Raw genomic sequence first — 17,937 nt, 5'->3', positions numbered from 1 at the left:
GGTAAAGGCCTTAAGGTGAACTGGGAATGTTCAGGGGACACAAAGTAATACCAGGTAAACTCATGGAGATTTGAAAGCAGCAAGCTGGGGGAGGGAATGAGGGCCCAGATGCAGCTTTGTGGGTTATTACAAAGATTGTGGCTTTCCTGGAGAGTGAAGAGAGGCACCGAGGATTCTTGAGTGAAGTGACACGAGCCCACTTAGATCACAAGGAGGAGGGGAAAGAAGTATGGAGTCCAGGCAAAGAATGGTGTTAGCCATGAAGAATTAGTAGCTGCAGAGACATACTGGATTCTGAATATGTTATGGACATAGAGCTGATGGAATTTTCTGACAGGTGTCTTGTGGTGCATCAGAGGTCATACCATGGGTTTTTGCTTCTTGCTTTGTTGTCTTTTATTTTTCTTAAGCAACTGAAAGAATAGAGTTAACACTCTCTGAGATGGAGAAGATGGATTGAAGAGAGCAGATTTGGAGGAAAGATTGAGGAATGAATGGCCCATTTGAGATGCCTTTTATACATCTTTTTTTTTTTTTTTTTTGCCAGTCCTAGGCCTTGGACTCAGGGTCTGAGCACTGTCCCTAGCTTCTTTTTGCTCAAGGTTAGCACTCTACCACTTGAGCCACAGCGCTCCTTCTGGCTTTTTCTATATACATGGTGCTGAGGAATCGAACCCAGAGCAACCACTAGGCCATATTCCCAGCCCCCTTTTAGACATCTGAATGGAGATAACAGGGAGACAGATATTCTAACTCAAGAGAGGGGTCTGGATTAGAGCTTGGAATCACAACATTGCTGTAGTTTGGAGAAAGTTTTCCCAAAGGCCATGAATTAAAGGCTTGGTGACTAGCTGGCCATACTCTAGAGGTAGGGATTAGGTGGAAGTTAGGTAATTATGAGTGTGACCTTGAAGAAGATCTTAGAACCCCAGCACCTCTTGCTCTTTCTACTTCCTGGCCACCAGGAGGTGAGCGACTCTGCTATAACACTTACACTATTACACGATGCACTTGGGTGATGGCTATCTGTTCCCATGTGGGAGAGAGGATGGCAGGGAGGGTGTTTGCCAGTTTGCTCTCCAGTCTGCACTGTCAATGTAAACATATAGTCCACAGGCATCTAGTGCCTGGCTCTGGCCAAAGGGAGAGAGAATCTTAGCTGTTTTTTGTTGTAGTTTTTGTCAGTCCTAGGGCTTAAACCTTGGGCTGAAGCACTGTCCCTGAGCTTTTGTTCTACCAAGGCTAGTGTTCTATCACTTGAGCCATGGCTCCACGTCTTACTTTTTGGTGGTTAATTGGAGGTAAGAGTCTCATGTCTAGGCTACCTTTGGCCTGTGATCCTCAGATCTCAGCCTGCTGAGCAGGTAGGCATGAGCCTGGTGACCTGGCTCACTGTGTCTCTTGATTTTGCATATGGAAAACAGTGGTCAAACTTAACTCAAGACTCCTGGACTTTGGGCCTGGAATAAAAAAACCTCATTTCACTATGAGGTCCTACTTTGTCCCTCTCATTTCTGCTGCCTCTCAGGCCCCAATTGAATACTGTTTTATGGGTTTTGTTTTTGTTTTCTTCTCCTCCCACTCCCTTGAGTTCAAAGTTTTTGGTTGGAAACTCCACCAATACCTGTCAATTAGGTCTGTTCCTTTGAGATGGTTTTTGAGACAGACAGCTCTTCTCTCCAGATAAACTGAATCTTACTATTATTGAAATGATCAATACTATTGTTCGCTGCCACATGGCTGCATACAGCTAGCAAAGAGCTATTCTGTTCATACTCTCATTTGACCCTTGACAGTCTTTGATCAGTTTGTGGGGGTTGGGAGGGAAGCGAACATTTTCATTTGTTGACTAGGCAAATTACAGTTTACAAAGAGGGCAAAGATCTGCCCCAGGGCACATAGACAGCCATTCTTCTCTAAGTCCAGTGTTCTCTCCATTGCTTGTTTCTGGAGACCATGGAGTAACTGGAGTTGCCACACAAGGAAAGGGACAGAGACTCAGCCTGGTCTAGGAGTTCCTCTTCTCTTCATCTCTGAGACCCCCATGAGGCCAGAGTTGCTTCAGTGGGAGTACTGGGAGCTGCGAAGCAGAGCTGGGATGTGGTTAGGCTGTCAGACTTACTGGATGACTTGGCAATTCCCTTTTTCCTGGGTTGCAGTGCCTCCTCCTCAACTGATCCAGGTTTTGTTTGTTTTGTGCCCATCCTGGGGCTTGAACTTGGGGCCTGGGCAATGTCCCTGAGCTTCTTTGGCTCAAGGCTCTACCACTTGAGCTCCAACTCCACCTGCGTCTTCTTTATTTAGTTATTTATTTGTTGGCAGTTAATTGGACATCAGAATCTCATGGTTGTTCCTGCTATGGCTGGCTTCAAACAGCGATCCTCAGATCTCAGCCTTCAGAGTAGCTAGGATTGCAGATATGAGCCACCAGTGGCCCAGCAAAAAAAAAAACAAACCAAAAAAAAAATAAACACAGGTTTCTCTCTCTCTTTTCTTTCTTTCTTTCTTTCTTCCTTCCTTCCTTCCTTTCTTTCTTTCTTTCTTTCTTTCTTTCTTTCTTTCTTTCTTTCTTTCTTTCTTCCTCCTCCTCCTCCTCCTCCTCCTCTTCCTACTCCTCCTCCTCCTCCTCCTCCTCCTCCTTTTTGTACCATTATTACAAAGGTGATGTACAGAAGGGTTACAGTTATGTCAATCAGGCAACGAGTACATTTCTTTTTGGATAATGTTACCCCTTCCCTCTCTCTCTCCCAGTTTTTCCCTTGTCTCCACCCATAAGTGGGTACCAATGCTGCATATTGTTCACCCCCTTTGTCCCTTAATTTCTGTGCCTTAACCCTCTCAAAGACAGACAAAAGCCAGGGTTTTAATGAAAACTTCTGACATGCTCATACAAGGATTTCAAGGGTTGGTGTGGCCAGAGTGGGAGGCACAGACCTGCGACCTGGCTGGGTCCTAGGTCCTTGGTTTGGTACTCAACCACAGATATAACCCCTGCCCCACATATGTCCCCTACAGCCAATGAAGCGGCTGATCTCAGGTCAGCAAGGGGAATCCAGGCAGACTTCCTGGATGTTGCTCACATTTATTGATCACCTACTGGGTACAAAGCTCATGTGTTGAGCAAGTGTGCCATGGATAGGGAGAAGAATTTGCTTCACCTAATTTGTTTAATTTAGTGTCATGCAAATGTGCACAGTATTCTCTTACAATCCTTTTTATTTCTGTTAAGTCACTAACTAGGTGTCAGATCCTTAGTCGCACGTGCGTATGCGTGTGTGTGTGTGTGCGCACGCGCACACACATGCCAATACTGGGGCTTGAGAAGCTTGAACTTAGGGTCTAAGCACTGTCTCTTAGATTTTAAAGCTCCACTTTTAGTTTTTTCTTTTCTTTCGTAGGTGATTAATTGGAGATGAGAGTCACATAGCTTTTCCTGTTGAGGCTGGCTTTGACTCTCAATCCTCAGATTTTAGCCTCCTGAGTAGACAGGCTTACAGGTGGGATCCATTGGATCCCAGCTTAAATTCTTAGTTTTTTAATGGCCAGAATATGACAGAAGAATTTCTTTTGGCTAGTACTTTAGTTCCCCCACAGGCCTCATTACCACTTGTTTATTGTCTTACCCTGATGATTACCTGCCTAACTCTCAGTAGTTGAATTTGCAGCCCATACTTAGGGAAAATATCAGTCCTTCAACTTTATAGGATCACTTTTATGCAGAGGTGAGAGGGGGACAGAAGCAGAGAGCTCCAGGGTGGGGCTGATGCCTCTGGTCTCCCTAGCTACCTGGTTGTGCAATTGAAGGCATCAACTCTCACATAAGTAGTTTTCTTCATAATGTCTAGGAAAGGGTCTACATCAGTAATTCCAAATTCTACTCCCTACGTTTGAAAGCTCAAAGATAGCTGTAGCATTCTAGAAATTCCCCAGAATAAAATGTGTCTCACGTCAGCCACCTATGACTCACACCTGAAATCTTAGCTACTCAGGAGGGCTGAAATCTGAGGATGACTCGAAGTCAGCCAGGACAGAATCCTCTGAGACTCTTATCTCCAATGAACCAGTAAAAAGCTGAAGGTAGAGCTGTGGCTCAAGTGATAGAGTGCCAACCTTGAGTGAATAAGCTGAGACAGTGCCCAGACCCTGTGTTTAACACACACACACACACACACACACACACACACACACGCGTCTCATATTTATTATTCCCAACTATCATGAATCTCTTTCTTAAATAGGCTTCACACTGCTTAAATATATGAAGGGAATTGTACAGGTGTTTTTTTTTGTTTTTTGTGTTTTTGTTTTTGTTTTTTGCCAGTCCTGGGGCTTGGACTCAGGGCCTGAGCACTGTCCCTGGCTTCTTTTTGCTCAAGGCTAGCACTCTACCACTTGAGCCACAGCGCCACTTCTGGCCATTTTCTGTATATGTGGTGCTGGGGAATCGAACCCAGGGCCTCATGTATATGAGGCAGGCACTCTTTGCCACTAGGCCATATCCCCAGCCCCAGGTGTTGTTTTTTTTTTTTTTTTTTACAAACTGAAATATTGAGATGTGATCGGTATGCATGTTATCATTTATATTAACAACTGAACGTTGTTTGACAGACAACCCTTTTGGAAATACAGAGATCTGAGGCAAAAGGAGCTCCTGGTTGGTGGACCAGACATCAGTTGTCCACCATTGAAAGCCATTCTGGTTCAAGCATTTGTAGGTCTTGCTTAGAACAGGTAGACAAAATGGTGGCAGAGGACTGAACTTTATGAAATATCTTCTGTTCCCTAAACTCAACCTGGCAAACTTCACAATCATCCCCGAGTTAGAATTTTGGTCATTCTCATCTTACAGGAAAAATGTGCTCACTCCCAGAGGTGAGGCCACTGAGAAGTGACTTAGATAACATTTGAAGGCTGGCAGGATACCACTGGAGCCCAATTGGAGGTGGAAGAGGTGATTTGAGTCACTGCAAGACCATTAGCTCCCCTGTGTGGGCATGGGAGACTTCCTTGGTCGGTGGCTAAATCCTGGGAGCTGGCTCAGAGCAGATTGTCCAGGGACTGAGGGGTGAAGGCCTCGGGGCTTCTAGGGGAGATGAAGGAGCCAGGCGAGGTTCCCGCACTCCACCCCGAGCAGCTCTTGGTTCCTGAGATCCCCAGGCCTAGTCTGGGGTCCTGGCGTCCCTCCAAGGGACAGGGCGAGCAAAGGATGGATCAGGGAAGGAGAGGGGTGAGAAGCAAGGCGGGACCTACAGCAGAAATAGGAGAAGAAGGAGGGGGAGGAGGGAAGGGGGTGGGGAGTCCTTCCTGGGGCAGGAACCCGGGCCCCCCTCAGTGCAGACGGCTTGCAAAGCGATTCTGCAGATGGAAGGAATTAAGTGGGAGGGGGAGGGTCCTGTGGTGATAGCGAGGGGAGGGAAGATGTGTGTGTGTGTGTGTGTGTGTGTGTGTGTGTGTGTGTGTGTGTGTGTGTGTGTGTAGAGAGAGAAGGAAACATGAAAAGAGACAGAAATAGTGGAGAAGACAGAGACAGGGAGAGGAGACAGACAGAATCCAATAGCGAGAACAGGGACAGGAGAGGAACAGGAGGAGGGGAATAAAGAAATAGAGTTTGAGAAGAGGAGACCAGACAGAGCAGACATCAGAGCTTCAAGACATCGATCTCTGCTGGGCAACCCCGAACTCCAGCGAGCCGGGAGCTAAGTCTGCCCGGCTGGGGCGGGAGGGAATAGGGATGGGCCGCCGTCCCTCCCACTCGCTCCCCCACGCCCTCCCCTCTCCCCCCGCAGGCCTGTGCTGTCCAGCTAGAGTGGAGAGGTCTCATTCTCCCGCCCCTGCCCTCATATCCATATTTAATGAAGCAGCCAATGGAAGGAGCGAACGGGGCCGGGAGGGGCGGGGCGTAGGCGGGGCTCAGAGGACCCCACCCTGGGAGCTGCCCTCGGGCGGGGTCAGAGCTGTGGCAGATAGCGGATCGCGGGGCGGGGCGGGGCCGGCGGCCGGAGGGGCGGGGCCAAAAGTTTCCTGCCCAACTTTCGCTGCCTCCGTCCCTCCGCCCGCGCGCGCCCCGGCCGCAGTCGGGGGGGAGGCGGCGGTGGCAGCGGCTGCGGGCAGCGCGCGCAGGACGCGGGGCGCGGCGCGCGAAGGCGAACGCCATCCGGGCTTGGGCAGCTGGCAGTGGGCAATACAGGCTCCCCGGTGCCCGCCCCTCCGCCGGGAGGGGGGCGCGAGCGGGCGGCCGGGGAGGGGCCGGCACCGCCGCGGCAAAAATGAGCCTGCTGTCGGCCATCGACACGAGCGCCGCCTCGGTGTACCAGCCGGCCCAGCTGCTCAACTGGGTCTACCTGTCGCTGCAGGACACGCACCAGGCCAGTGCCTTCGATGCCTTCCGGCCCGAGCCTCCTGCTGGCGCCGCGCCCCCGGAGCTGGCCTTCGGCAAGGGCCGCCCCGAGCAGCTGGGCTCGCCCCTGCACTCCAGCTATCTCAACAGCTTCTTCCAGCTGCAGCGCGGAGAGGTGGGTGCCCGCACGCGCGCCCGCCCTGCGCCCCTCGGCCGTGCCCGGCTCTTCCCCACTGTCCTCGCCCTCCTCCTTGCCCCTGGCGGCCGGCTTGGCTTGGCTTCCATCCACTCTGCCAAACTTGTCTCCCCAAGTCCCTGGGGGCGTCGGGGAGCGCGTCAACTCCTGGGCTGCATCAGGCCCCGAGTAGCTCAGACCTGGGCAGGGCCCGAGCCCTCCCTTCTCCCGGCTGAGAGCCCTGCTCGAAGTACACTGGGAAAGGGGGGTGTCTCCGGAGTTTTTCCAGACAGCTGGGGTGCAGCCAGGGCGGGGAACCCCTTCCAAGTGTCTTTTCTCTTGTCCAATCCTGTCTCCCTCTGGCCACCGCTACTAGCTGGGATCTAGAGCGCAGATCCTGCCCTGTCTGAACTCTGGAATGGCCTACAATCTTTTCTCTTCAAGACCTTCGCGATTCCTCATCCGACAGCGCCCTGGAGGGGCAGTAACTTGGCCCAGTGGGCTTTTCTTGTGGCTCCCATTTGGGGACACCTCCCCCTGCCCCAAGATCCATCTTCCAGCTGCTTGCCCTCCCCCCTCCCCCCATTCACATAGGAAGTGGTTTTTGAGGGCTTGACCCCCATAGACTGCTGCTGTCCCCTGGCTCTCCCAGCCTGGAAGGAAATGAAAGGGAAATCCTTAGAGCTCTCTGGGGGCTAAGGGGGCTAGATAGAGGAGAGAGTTCCAGCGGCCCAGCGACTTCTCCAGAAACCTGGGCCTCTTGTGTGTCACAGAATCTGCCTGGTTGGTGGATTCAGTTACAAAGTCTACTGGGCAGCGTCTTCTTCCCAGCAAGATAAACACATGGATTGCTGTGACCTCCAGCCCATTTTGAGGGGTCTTCTGCAGGCCTTCTTAGAGCTGGTGCCTCTCTCCCACTGGAGTCTTCCTTATGCACCCCCACTTTGGCTTCATTTGGAATTGAAGACAACCCCTCTGGCTCTCACCAGCTTCATTTGTTGTGGGTCTCTGCCAAGGTGCAGAAGGTTGGGGGGGTGGGGGAGTGGTCACTTTCAGTTTTCTTTGGAGCCCCAAATAGGGTGGGAGGCAGGCTTGTGTATGATCCGCAAGGCATGAGGGAGGAAGGTCACCCTTTCTAGTTTCATATACATTTTCTACTCTGTCTTTATTTATGGTGGGGGGAGGGTCCATGGACACACAAAACTCCCCCATTGAGTAGTTGGGATGGGGAGGCTGGGCATGGTAGAGGGAGATGAGGTACCCCATAGTGCCAGATGAAAGCTTTTGTATGCCAAAGATCTTATAAACGGTAAAGTTTCCCTCTCCGCATAGGAGAATGGGGTTCTTGGCCAGGGAATTTTCCTCCTTGTAGGAGACATTGAGGCCTCCTCAGGTGCCCAGTGACTTTGGAGGACCCCTCATGGGGTGTTTCTTTTATGCCTGGGTCTTTCCCTGTTGTTTATTTTCTTACCAGACATTTGTTAAGCTGGAATGGGGGAGGTGGGGCTGGGCCTTCAAAGCCACAGGCTAGAGGAAGCCACAGATAAGTAGGCAGACAATCTGTGGGAATGGTGGCTGGTTGGATGGGGGGAAGCTGTCGTGGGAAGTGATTGATTGGATGGTGCATGACTGCCTGAGGGTGAGCCCTCAGGGAGAACATCTCACTCAGGGAGGAGGTGATATGGCTCACTGATCAACTGGGGTCCCTAGTCTACCCCTGCAGCCTCCCTTCGCTCCATCCTAGGATGGCCTTGCCTGTCACATGTAGGTCTCTGCTCCTGGGAGTTTGGGGCCATGAGGAGTTTCCTATGGGAATGGGATGTTCTGCTTGGTTTTTAATATCTCTGCCCTTTAGGGTTCCCAATGGTGGCTCAGTGAGATCTGCCTCCTTTCACTTCAATACTGTGTACCTCAGTTTCTCCATGCAAGGGTGCATTGTGGAAAGGGCATGTAATGGCTATTGAGAAGAATTATTGGAGAAATGTCATCTTTTTTTTTCTTTTTTCTTTTATTGATGCCAGTACTGGTGTTTGAACACAGGGCCTGGGTGCTGTCCCTTAACTTTTCCATTCAAGTCTTGTGCTTTCCCACTTGAGCACAGCACTACTTCTAGCTCTTTTTTTTTTTTAAACTGGTTGACTGGAGATAAGTGTCTTGTTCTGCCCAGGCTGGCTTCAAACTATGATCCTCAGATCTCAGCCTCCTGAGTGGCTAGGGTTACAGGCATGAGCCACTGGTACACAGCTGTCTGGTGGTCTTGACTCCAAGAAACCTCTTGCCTATCTGGCAGATCCCACCCCTGCTTGTTCCCAGGGTGACCTGTGCCATTCAGAGAACACAGGCCTGGGGACAGCCTGAGCCCAAGGAGACCAGGGGGGCTTCTCATGGTCCCAGGCCAGTGGTATCCTTGGAGGGCTGGGGGGCTCTGCCTGCTAACTTGCAAAAGGTTGTCTTGGCTTCAGGCTTCCTCCATACCCCCACCCCCTTGGCCTCTTAAACCCTCTCAGAGCCCCAGCTGTGCTCTTGGGGATGGGCCTTTCCTGCGTCTAGGCTTAGCTGGTGACCTAATATGGTTCCATGATAGCAACTGGCTGGGAGGACGAGAAGAGATGCCCCCCGCTTCTGTGCCACCAGAGGGCTGGCTGTGGGGGCAGCATGTTGTGTGAGAGTGGAGGGGACTCTTCAAAGGGACCCACAGCCCAGGAGCGTCGCCATTCTATGTGAGGCCTGGCGGGCCCAGTGGCAGTGCCTGTGGATGTGACTTGCATGCTGACCGCTGACCACAGCCTGTCTGTGCCAGCCCCTGTGCCAAGAGCCCACCCCCTCCCGCACCGCCCCCAGGCTGCTCCCTCCACAATAGAAAAACACCATGAATGCAGCTGGCACTGGGGGAGGTGGGAACACCGGGGGCACAGAAGCCCATTGTGCCCCTAGAACCTCGGCCCTGCAAGCTGAAGATAAGCCAAGGGTTCTGAGTGGCACTCTGGCCCCAGGAGCAGAGAGGAAAATGGGAAAGTTCACAGGCAAGTACAGGAGAGAACAAACCAGGGGTGACCTTAAAGCAGCCCCAGGCACCTTGTGTAGTTTCTGGGTCCAGAGAAGAGGCTTTGTGTGAATCTCACATTCAGAAACTCATCTGTGACTACTCTGCCTGCCTTTGGAGAGAGACTTCTGGGTAGGGAGGGGGGAGGGGGGAGGCTGGCTGAGCTCTTCTTCTCTCCCTCCAGGTGCTCAGGAGAGGTAGTTCTTGTGTGTGTGGGGGGGGGGGGAGGACAGGGGGTGTTGAGCTGCATGGGATTTTTCTTGCCAAGTTCTGTTTGGAATTTAAATTCCCAGCAGTGTAGTAGCTGTAGATTCTACCTCTGGAAAAGTAGAGTTAAGCATTACCTCTTGGGCCCCTTGCCAAAGAGCCTGTCCTCAAAGCCTGTACCGAACAGATCTTTTAACCCCCCCCACCCCCATCCTACCACCAGAGGGTCTGATTCTTAGAGTGATTGATGGGGGATAGCTGGAAAGTATGACCCTATTGTCAAGTGGCAACTACTTTGTGGATGTTAAGGGAAGGGCTTTGGCCTTCAAGTATCTTGCACTGTCCTTCCCATGGACATACAATGCCCACTAGCTCAGCAAAGGCTCTGGGAAGTCCTTCAGTGCAAAATGGGTCCACGATTCTTCCAGCCAAACATTTCTTCCAACATCTCCAAGCCCAGGGATGCTCCACGGAGCCAAGCCAGACCTCTCCCCTGCTGTGAAGCTCCAAATTCTAGGAAATGTTCTTCTGTGAAGTAAACTCAATCTTTAACATCACAGACCCTTCCTCTGCACTGCAGGTATCTGCCCAATAGAGATTTGAGAATGGCAGCAAATGTCACAAGATTTGACAGACCGTGGGTTTTCTAAGGCCTTCAACACAAACCTGGCCCTATTATTTATTTATTTATTTATTTATTTATTTATTTATTGTTGGTACTGGGCCTTGAGCTCAGGGCTTAAGTTCTGTCTGTTAGCTTTTTGGCTCAAGGCTAGTACTCTACCACTTAAGCCACAGCTCCATTTCTAGCTTGTTAATTGGAGATAAAAGTCTCACAGATTTTCCTGCCTGGATTGGTTTTTAAATAGTGATTCTCAGATCTCAGCCTCCTGAGTAGCTAGGATTATAGGTGTGAGCCACCAGACCCTGGCCAGACTGGATTCTTAGAACAGTTAGGGTGCAGCTTATAGCATCCTGCTCACCAGCATCCCAAGCAAGACAATTCTCTAGGAGTCAGGAGTTTTCTCCTGTGCCCATCGCAGTGGGTGGCCAGTGTGAATGTGGGGCTAAAACCACATTTGTGCCTGAAGCTAGGAGGGCAGGGGGACTGCCTGGCGGGGGTGGAATGGCCTACAGGAAACCGACACTGCTTCCCCATAGCCTTTGGTCTGTGCAAGAGAGATGGTGGGGGTAGGTCCCTGGTCCTGGAAGGAATGGCTAGGCCAGCCTTGTTGGGGAAGATGCTGGGAAAGCTAAATGGTGAGTCAGGCCCATCACTTGATGAGAGAATGTTAGAAGAGGCAGCCTGACCCTTCCTCTGTCAAGTTAAGTTGACTGGGTAAGTATTGGCTCAGAAAGGAGACCACACCTTGGGCCCCTTCTGAGTCAGGCAGAGGGGGGAAGCAGGCATTAGTAATCGGTGATCAGCAGCACTGAGCTGGCACCCTCAGCATGGAGGGCTGAGCCCTGCAGGGATGGTGGCCAGTGGAGAGCAATCCCATGCTCCTAGACGAGGCTTTAATTCTTGGATTCTCTTCCCTCTGCCCTTCTGGAAAAGCTCCCATTGTACAGAAGGCAAAACAGAGGCCTGGAAAGTCAGCCAGTGAGTCAGTGACAGAGCTGGAGCTAAATCTGTCCTGCATTCCAGCCAGGAGTTGTCTCTGTCGTCCACCCTGCAGCTGAGCTGGTCCCCGGGTTAGCGCAAACCTGGATGGTTCTCTGCCATTGTCCAGGGCAGGCAGTAATTTCCCAGGGGCTTCCTTTTCAGCTACAGTGACACTCACATTTTGCCCTGGATTCCAATCTTCCTGGGGAATATAGCCTTTCGGCTGTATTCCCACTCCAGCTGGCCTGCTTTAGGATATGCAGTAGAAGTGGATACTAACATGTGTATTGCTCCTGTCTTCCTGTTACAGCCTGGGTGCTGCAGCTCTATTGTCCAGATGGAGAAACTAAGGCTCTTCAAGAGGAAGGTGGTGTGTTCAGAGGGCTGCAGACAGAGCCAAAGTTGCAGCCTGGGACCCAGGAGACTTACTGTGTCCTGCCAGTATGTGCATGGGTGGGGGCATGCCATTTGTGACTCCATCCCTCTCTAGTCACACAGCACTACTTATCAATACTTGGGGTTTCTCATGTAGCCAGTGGCCCATGGTGGTCAAGTCTTGGCCCTTGCTATTGCCTTTTCCTACAATGTCATTCCCAGCTACTGACCAACAGATACACACGGATGCTCTTTCTCTAAGAGGCTTTGCCTGGCTGCAGGGTGGGGGTGGGGGAAGTCCTCTCTCCAGCTGCTGTGAGCCTGTGGCAGGTGACAGTGATGCTTCTGGTACAGCAGATCTGCATAGCTGGCCCTTTGGGGTACCAGGCAATGGGTGGGCCCTTTCATGGACCGTTCTAAGGTGTCAGTGCCCTGAGAGCTGAAAGCCTGTCCATTTCTACTTAGCAGTCCTGACACAGATGAGTGGGACCTATGAGGTACTCATTTAAAGCCTGTCATTGTCTGGGTGGGTGACTTGAGACCCATCCTTACTTACATCCTTTGTGTTATCCCAGCAGAGGAGTGTTTATGGAAGCCTTAGTTAATTTGGAATGAGCTGACTTGGGAGATGGTGAAACCCTGTCCCAGGCAGTGCCCTGGCAGAGGCTGAGCCATGCTGATGGGCCTTACCTTGTTTGGTCATGAGTCTCTTTGAGAACCTGAAGACAGCCAGAGCTCCTGGTGTGAGCACAGTGAACACAGGTCTGAGAGTGGCTGCGGGGGCCATGGGTACTCTCGGGAAGCAATGGCTCTCAGATCCAGACCCTGCTGAGGAGGCCGTGGACATCAGTACTTTCCTGGACTGCCCAAATATTACTCCCATATCGAGCTTCATGCTTCCATCTGACAAACACGCACGACATGCAAGAGGCATGGGTTCCTCGGGCTGACGTGCTGGCTAGGAAAAGGGTGGGAGCTAGGAAGCCTGAGCAACTGTCCGGTAAGTGGTGGCTCTGAGCAGAGACCAGGTCCCCTTGAGCAGAGCCACAGGAAGAGGGGGTGTCCCTCAGGTCTGTTCAGTTTGTCCTGCAACCCCTCACTCTCCTCTGCCCTACTCCCTCAGTCCCCTCCCACACTTCCTCCTACCCACTCTCTCATCAGAAGAACTTGGATGGGTTCTTCCGATTTGAATGGTTTCTGGAACGTGGGTTGTATGTATAGGAATCGTGTTTTTTTATGTACTGGATGAGCCCTCTGGGGTCATCACCCTGTCTCAGCCCCACCCACAGGTCACACTTTGACCTTGGAAACATGAGAGCACAGCCAGGGCTGGCGGGGGGGGGGGGGGGTGGGGGTGGGGAAGCCCTTGGTCAAGGTGTGGCTCTAGTTTCTCACAGGGGCCTGGAGCCTGGGCGGTCTCCTCTGCCCCCACCCAACCCATGTCCAGCGCACATCCGTCTCTGTCTGTGTGTATAGGGCGTGCGTGTGTTAGTCTCCAGACGTAATCTAGGGGAAGATGTGCAGGTCCCCTTGGGAGAAGGGGCAGGATCATTCGTGAGCTGAATGGCTTCTGGTCCCAAACAAGAGTGTGGGAGTGTGTGGTTGTGTCTGCATGTGCATGCTCATCTCTGTGTGTGTATGTCTGTGTGTGTGAGAGAGAGAGAAAGAGGAAGGGAGGAGAGAGAGGGAGAGCAAAGGGGTACAGGAGGGTGGCTGTGGAGGACCAGAAGGCATTTGTCTAGCTAACAAAAGGAACCCACAGAGCTGAGGACTAGGATCAGAGAGAGTCCTTCGTTCAGGCCTTTTTTTTTCAGTCCAGGGAGCAGGACACCATGCCTTCTTCCGGTTAACCTCCTCAGGCTGCTCTGCTCACTGCGTGGCCCTGGGTGCTGCCTTGCCCTCTGCCCTGGTGGATACTGCTCTCCATCCCTGCCTGCTGGCTCTGCCACTCCTGCAATTCTTTGTCTGGTCTCTGTGCTGCCCTCCTCTCCCTCTTGGCTACCCTCAGAAGAATCTACTCCCCTGCCCCAGCTTTGCCCTGCCCCACAGTGCTCTCTGAGTGCCCTGTGGGAGGGAGCCCCACTCGGCAGGCTGGCTCTGGGGAGGTGTGGCTGCATCTTTGTGGTCTCTGTTTCCAGAGCAGAATCATCCTCCCTACAGCCCAGAGCAGCTGTGCTGCATCTCACCGGTGCCGAGGGCTTCCAGGTGACACGTTACACCTGGCCTTTTTCTCCAGCTCCCTCTCCTGTAGGGAAGTCAAGCCTTAGAGGCTTGAAAGGGGCTAAAGGAGGTGGGGTGCTGATAGGTATATATACTGCCTGTGTTACCTTGGATAAGTTATTCAGCCTCTCAGAGCCTAGGGTTCTGGCTTATGAAATGAGGCAGGCAGCACTCCTCTCGAAATCTCTCTAGCGCTCTCTCTCTCTCTCTCTCTCTCTCTCTCTCTCTCTCTCTCTCTCTCTCTCTGTGTGTGTGTGTGTGTGTGTGTGTGTGTGTGTGCTAGTTCTGAAGCTTAAACTCAGGGCCTCACACTCCTGCTTGGCTTTTAAAATCAAGGCTAGCAATCTACCTTGAGCCACACCTCCACATCTGCATTTTTGCTGGTTACTTGGAGGAAAGAGTCTCTTGGACTTGTGTGCCCCAGCTGGCTTTGAGCCAGGATCCTTAGCTCTCCACCTCCTGAGTAGCTAGGATTATAGGCATGAGTCACGGTCACCTGGCCTCAGCTATTGTCCTAATTGGGCCTTAAGAAAGGGAAAGGAGGGCTGGGAATATGGCCTAGTGGTAGAGTGCTTGCCTCACATACATGAAGCCCTGGGTTTGATTCCCCAGCACCACATATATAGAAAAAGCCAGAAGTGGTGTTGTGGCTTAAGAGCTAGAGTGGGCTGGGGATATGGCCTAGTGGCAAGAGTGCTTGCCTCATATACATGAAGCCATGGGTTCAAGTCCCATATACAGAAAACGGCCAGAAGTGGCGCTGTGGCTCAAGTGGTAGAGTGCTAGCCTTGAGCAAAAAGAAGCCAGGGACAGTGTCAAACCCCAGGACTGGCAAAAAAGGAAGGGAAAGGAGATAGTCTAATACATGACAGTCCCAACAAACTAATGTTTTTCTGTCCCTTCTCCACTGTCAGCCAAGTGAGGACCTTGGAGAAGGTCCAGCACTGGGCAGGAGTCTGAATCTCTATTCTCCAAGTGAGGTACAAGGAACCTGTGCCTCCTGCTAGATGGCTGCAGGGCCACTGACCTGGGGTGGGAGGAAATTTTGTCTGGACGCTTCCCTTTGCCACATCCAGAGGTGCCTAGGCAGTCTGCAGGAACCCTGAGACTTGGCCTGTTACCTCACAGTTCCAGGGACTCCCAAGACCCTTAAGGCTGGGGACTCTCCACCCCTGGCAATAGGTACAGGAAAACCAGTGTGGAGCCACAGAACATCAGCGAAGCTATGTCCAGAGACCTCCACCCTCCTGGAAGAGATGGAGAGACTCCGGGCAGTTGCATATGGAGTTAGAACAGTGGTCCCTGGCCTTAGACCAGGATGGCAGTGAGAGGGTCAGGAAGGTCCCTTAAGAAGCCAAGACCTATGGACAGCTGGGCCTCAGGTGCACCTGCTTCTGCTGTTGTGTACAGTCCCTGAGATCCTGAGGCCTGAGTTGGGGAAGAGGTAGGTTTGAGACCATGCACAAGACGTAGAGCTGGATCTGTGGCTGGTCCTGGGAGGAGAGAGGTTAGATAGATGTGAAGAAGGGTATTTCCTAAGGGGGCCCTCTGGCCACAGGTGATGAGAATAGTCACCTTCTGTGTGTTGCACTGTGGAGCATCGCTCCAGGCCTGTGTGTCTGCACAGGAAGATGGCAGTGTGCAGCGGTGGTCAAGGTTGTCCTCCCTCCCTGCTGCTTCCTTCTGTGCTCAACCGCAGGAAACCTAAGAGGCCAGGCCCTGCCCCTCACTCTGTCCTGACCTCTGCTTGGTGCAGTAGGGGCAGTCCACACAGGCCGTGGATATGGCCAGGACTCGCCTTTCACCTCTATGGCTCAAACTCAAAACAAGGCTTTGGAGAGGAAACAGCTCACTGCCCCACCCGCCCTGCACTGGCCAGGCAAGCTGGACTCCCAGCTCCTAATCCCTGCTGGGTCTGAGTCCCTGAGCTTCTCCGCTCTATCTCCATTGCTCTAGCTGCCACAGGCACCTTAGGTCAGGTCAGGTGACCATTCTGTCCTTTCAGTGCTAGGGTGGGGTTTTGTCTTGAATCAGGGCTGGAGGCAGAGAGCCCAGGCAGCCACGCGGGGGACGGGCTGGAGGACGCTGGAGGTCAGAGGCTGAGAAGAGGAGCAAGGGCCTCCCCTCTCTTCCTGTGAGCTGCCTTTGGAAGGGCAGATGTAGCCTTCAGGAGGCAGTGGCTGGGGGAGGGAGAGCTGCCAAGGAGAGGGTCGCTTGCTCAGAGGCCTCTGGCTGTCCAGGGATGCCCCAAGGGGAGGCTGGGGACAAGGAATCTCGGCTGCAAGATGGGAAAGAGGATCATTGAAGGTTAGCACACTTGTGGGCCTCCACCAAACTTCCCCTTCCGCTTAACAATTTGTGGCCAAAACAGTTCTGATTCCTGTGGACTTACTTCAACTCTTATCCAGAAAAAAATTTTAAGAAAATAAATAAAGAAAGAAAAGGAAAAGGAAGAAAAATGAAGAAGGTTGTTATTTGTGAAATTGCATTTCCCAGCCATGAAGAGTGAGTCACACAGTCTTTGCCGCTTCAAGTTTCTTGTTTGGATGAACTTTTCTCTGACAGGCTGGGGCAATGGTGCCCCTCCTTGGGTTGATTTGGGGTGTAGGGGTGTGGGGAGAGAGTCTCTCAGTGAAGATAAGCAAAGGCCTGATGTCTGGAAAATTCCAGGCGCTCCTGACTAGTGGGGCCCAAGGCTGCCTATACCTGAAGGCTGGGAAGCCTGAAAAATGTAGATTCGGGCAGAAGAGGCCAGGGCAGGCCCTTATTATCTCAGACTTTCAGTTTGGGATGATGGAGAAGCTCTGGAGTGGGGGTGAGGGATGGTGGTTGCACAACAGTGTGAAGCTCTGTGTGTGTGTGTGTGTGTGTGTGTGTGTGTGTGTGTTCCAGTATTGGGCCTTGAACGCAAGGCCTGGGCACTGTCCTTTAGCTTTTTCACTATGGTTAGCCACTCAGCCACATCTCCACTTCCACCTATTTGTTTTGCTGGTTAATGGGAGATGAGAGTCTCATGGACTTTTCTGCCCGGCTGGCTTTAAACTGAGATCCCTCAGATCTCAGCCTCCAGAGTCACTAGGATTACAGGTGTGAGCCACCAGCACCTGGCTGCATGAATGCTTTTGATGCTGGTGAGCTGTGCACTTTACAGTCATGAAAGCGCCAACCTCTGTTATGGGTAACTCGCCACATGCCAAAATCTTCCCACAGTCCTAAGCAGCGGCCTTGGGGCTCTGAGGTGGAGCCCAGAAAAGCGCTTTGCTTCCCAGCTTCCCAGGTCATCCGATCCAAGTTTGGACACACTCGTTTAATCTGTGAAATGGGGACAGTGACTCATGGAGCAGCTATCCTAGTGAGTGTAAAGTTTTCAAAACTTGGCTGGTTGCTGTGGTCACCTGACCTGACGGCCACTGGGGCTGTCAAGGTGGCCACCCGGGCCTTGTTGCTCCCAAGAATGGAATGCTGTGCCTTGCTCCAATGGACAGCTCCAGCCTGGGCTGCCCGGAGGCTTAGGGAGGAGATGGGGGCTGGCTCAGTGCGGGCTGGCGCAGTATCCGGCTGGTGCTGGGTTTCATGGTGAACCAGACAGGCACAGTCATCAAGGCTCATGGAGTTCCCTTCCCCAGTCACTGGGGGATCCAGCTGTGGTGTGTCTCTCTGTCCTTCCACATCTCAGACTGTAGTCCAGAAGTATGGAAGAGGACATGGAGGCCCAGAGTTGGAAAGGACTGCCAGGGGCACACAGGATGTTCTGAGGGACCACCTCACCCAGATGACAGGACTGTCCTCGAGGGGAGAGTGGCAGGCCTCTAAAGATGGACACAGAGGAGGCTCATGTGGAATGAGGGAAAGCACAGCCATCAGCTCTCCTCCCACCCCTTCCTACATGGAGGAGACACAGGGAAGACTGTCCCTGCTCTGGGCCCCTCTCTGTCCCCACCTCTTCTTCCCTTCCCTTTCCTTCCCCTCCCCTC

The 17,937-nt window shown here is 52.3% G+C and overlaps 1 protein-coding gene across 2 annotated transcripts in view; it reads left to right on the top strand.

Annotated features, from left to right (window-relative positions):
• The first annotated feature begins 6,086 nt into the window (after positions 1–6,086).
• Zcchc24 (zinc finger CCHC-type containing 24) overlaps positions 6,087–17,937 on the top strand; it is a 54,091-nt gene continuing 42,240 nt past the window's right edge. For both annotated transcript variants that reach the window (XM_048339149.1, XM_048339147.1), the window contains exon 1: positions 6,087–6,512. In XM_048339149.1, the coding sequence (XP_048195106.1) occupies positions 6,267–6,512 (246 nt within the window). In that variant the 5' untranslated portion in view covers positions 6,087–6,266. The remainder of the gene's footprint in view (positions 6,513–17,937) is intronic.

The sequence above is a fragment of the Perognathus longimembris genome, chromosome 2 (assembly GCF_023159225.1).
Source record: "Perognathus longimembris pacificus isolate PPM17 chromosome 2, ASM2315922v1, whole genome shotgun sequence".
NCBI lineage: Eukaryota > Metazoa > Chordata > Mammalia > Rodentia > Heteromyidae > Perognathus > Perognathus longimembris.
The sequence above is the reverse complement of the archived record's forward strand: the minus strand, read 5'-3'. Positions and strand labels throughout refer to the sequence as shown.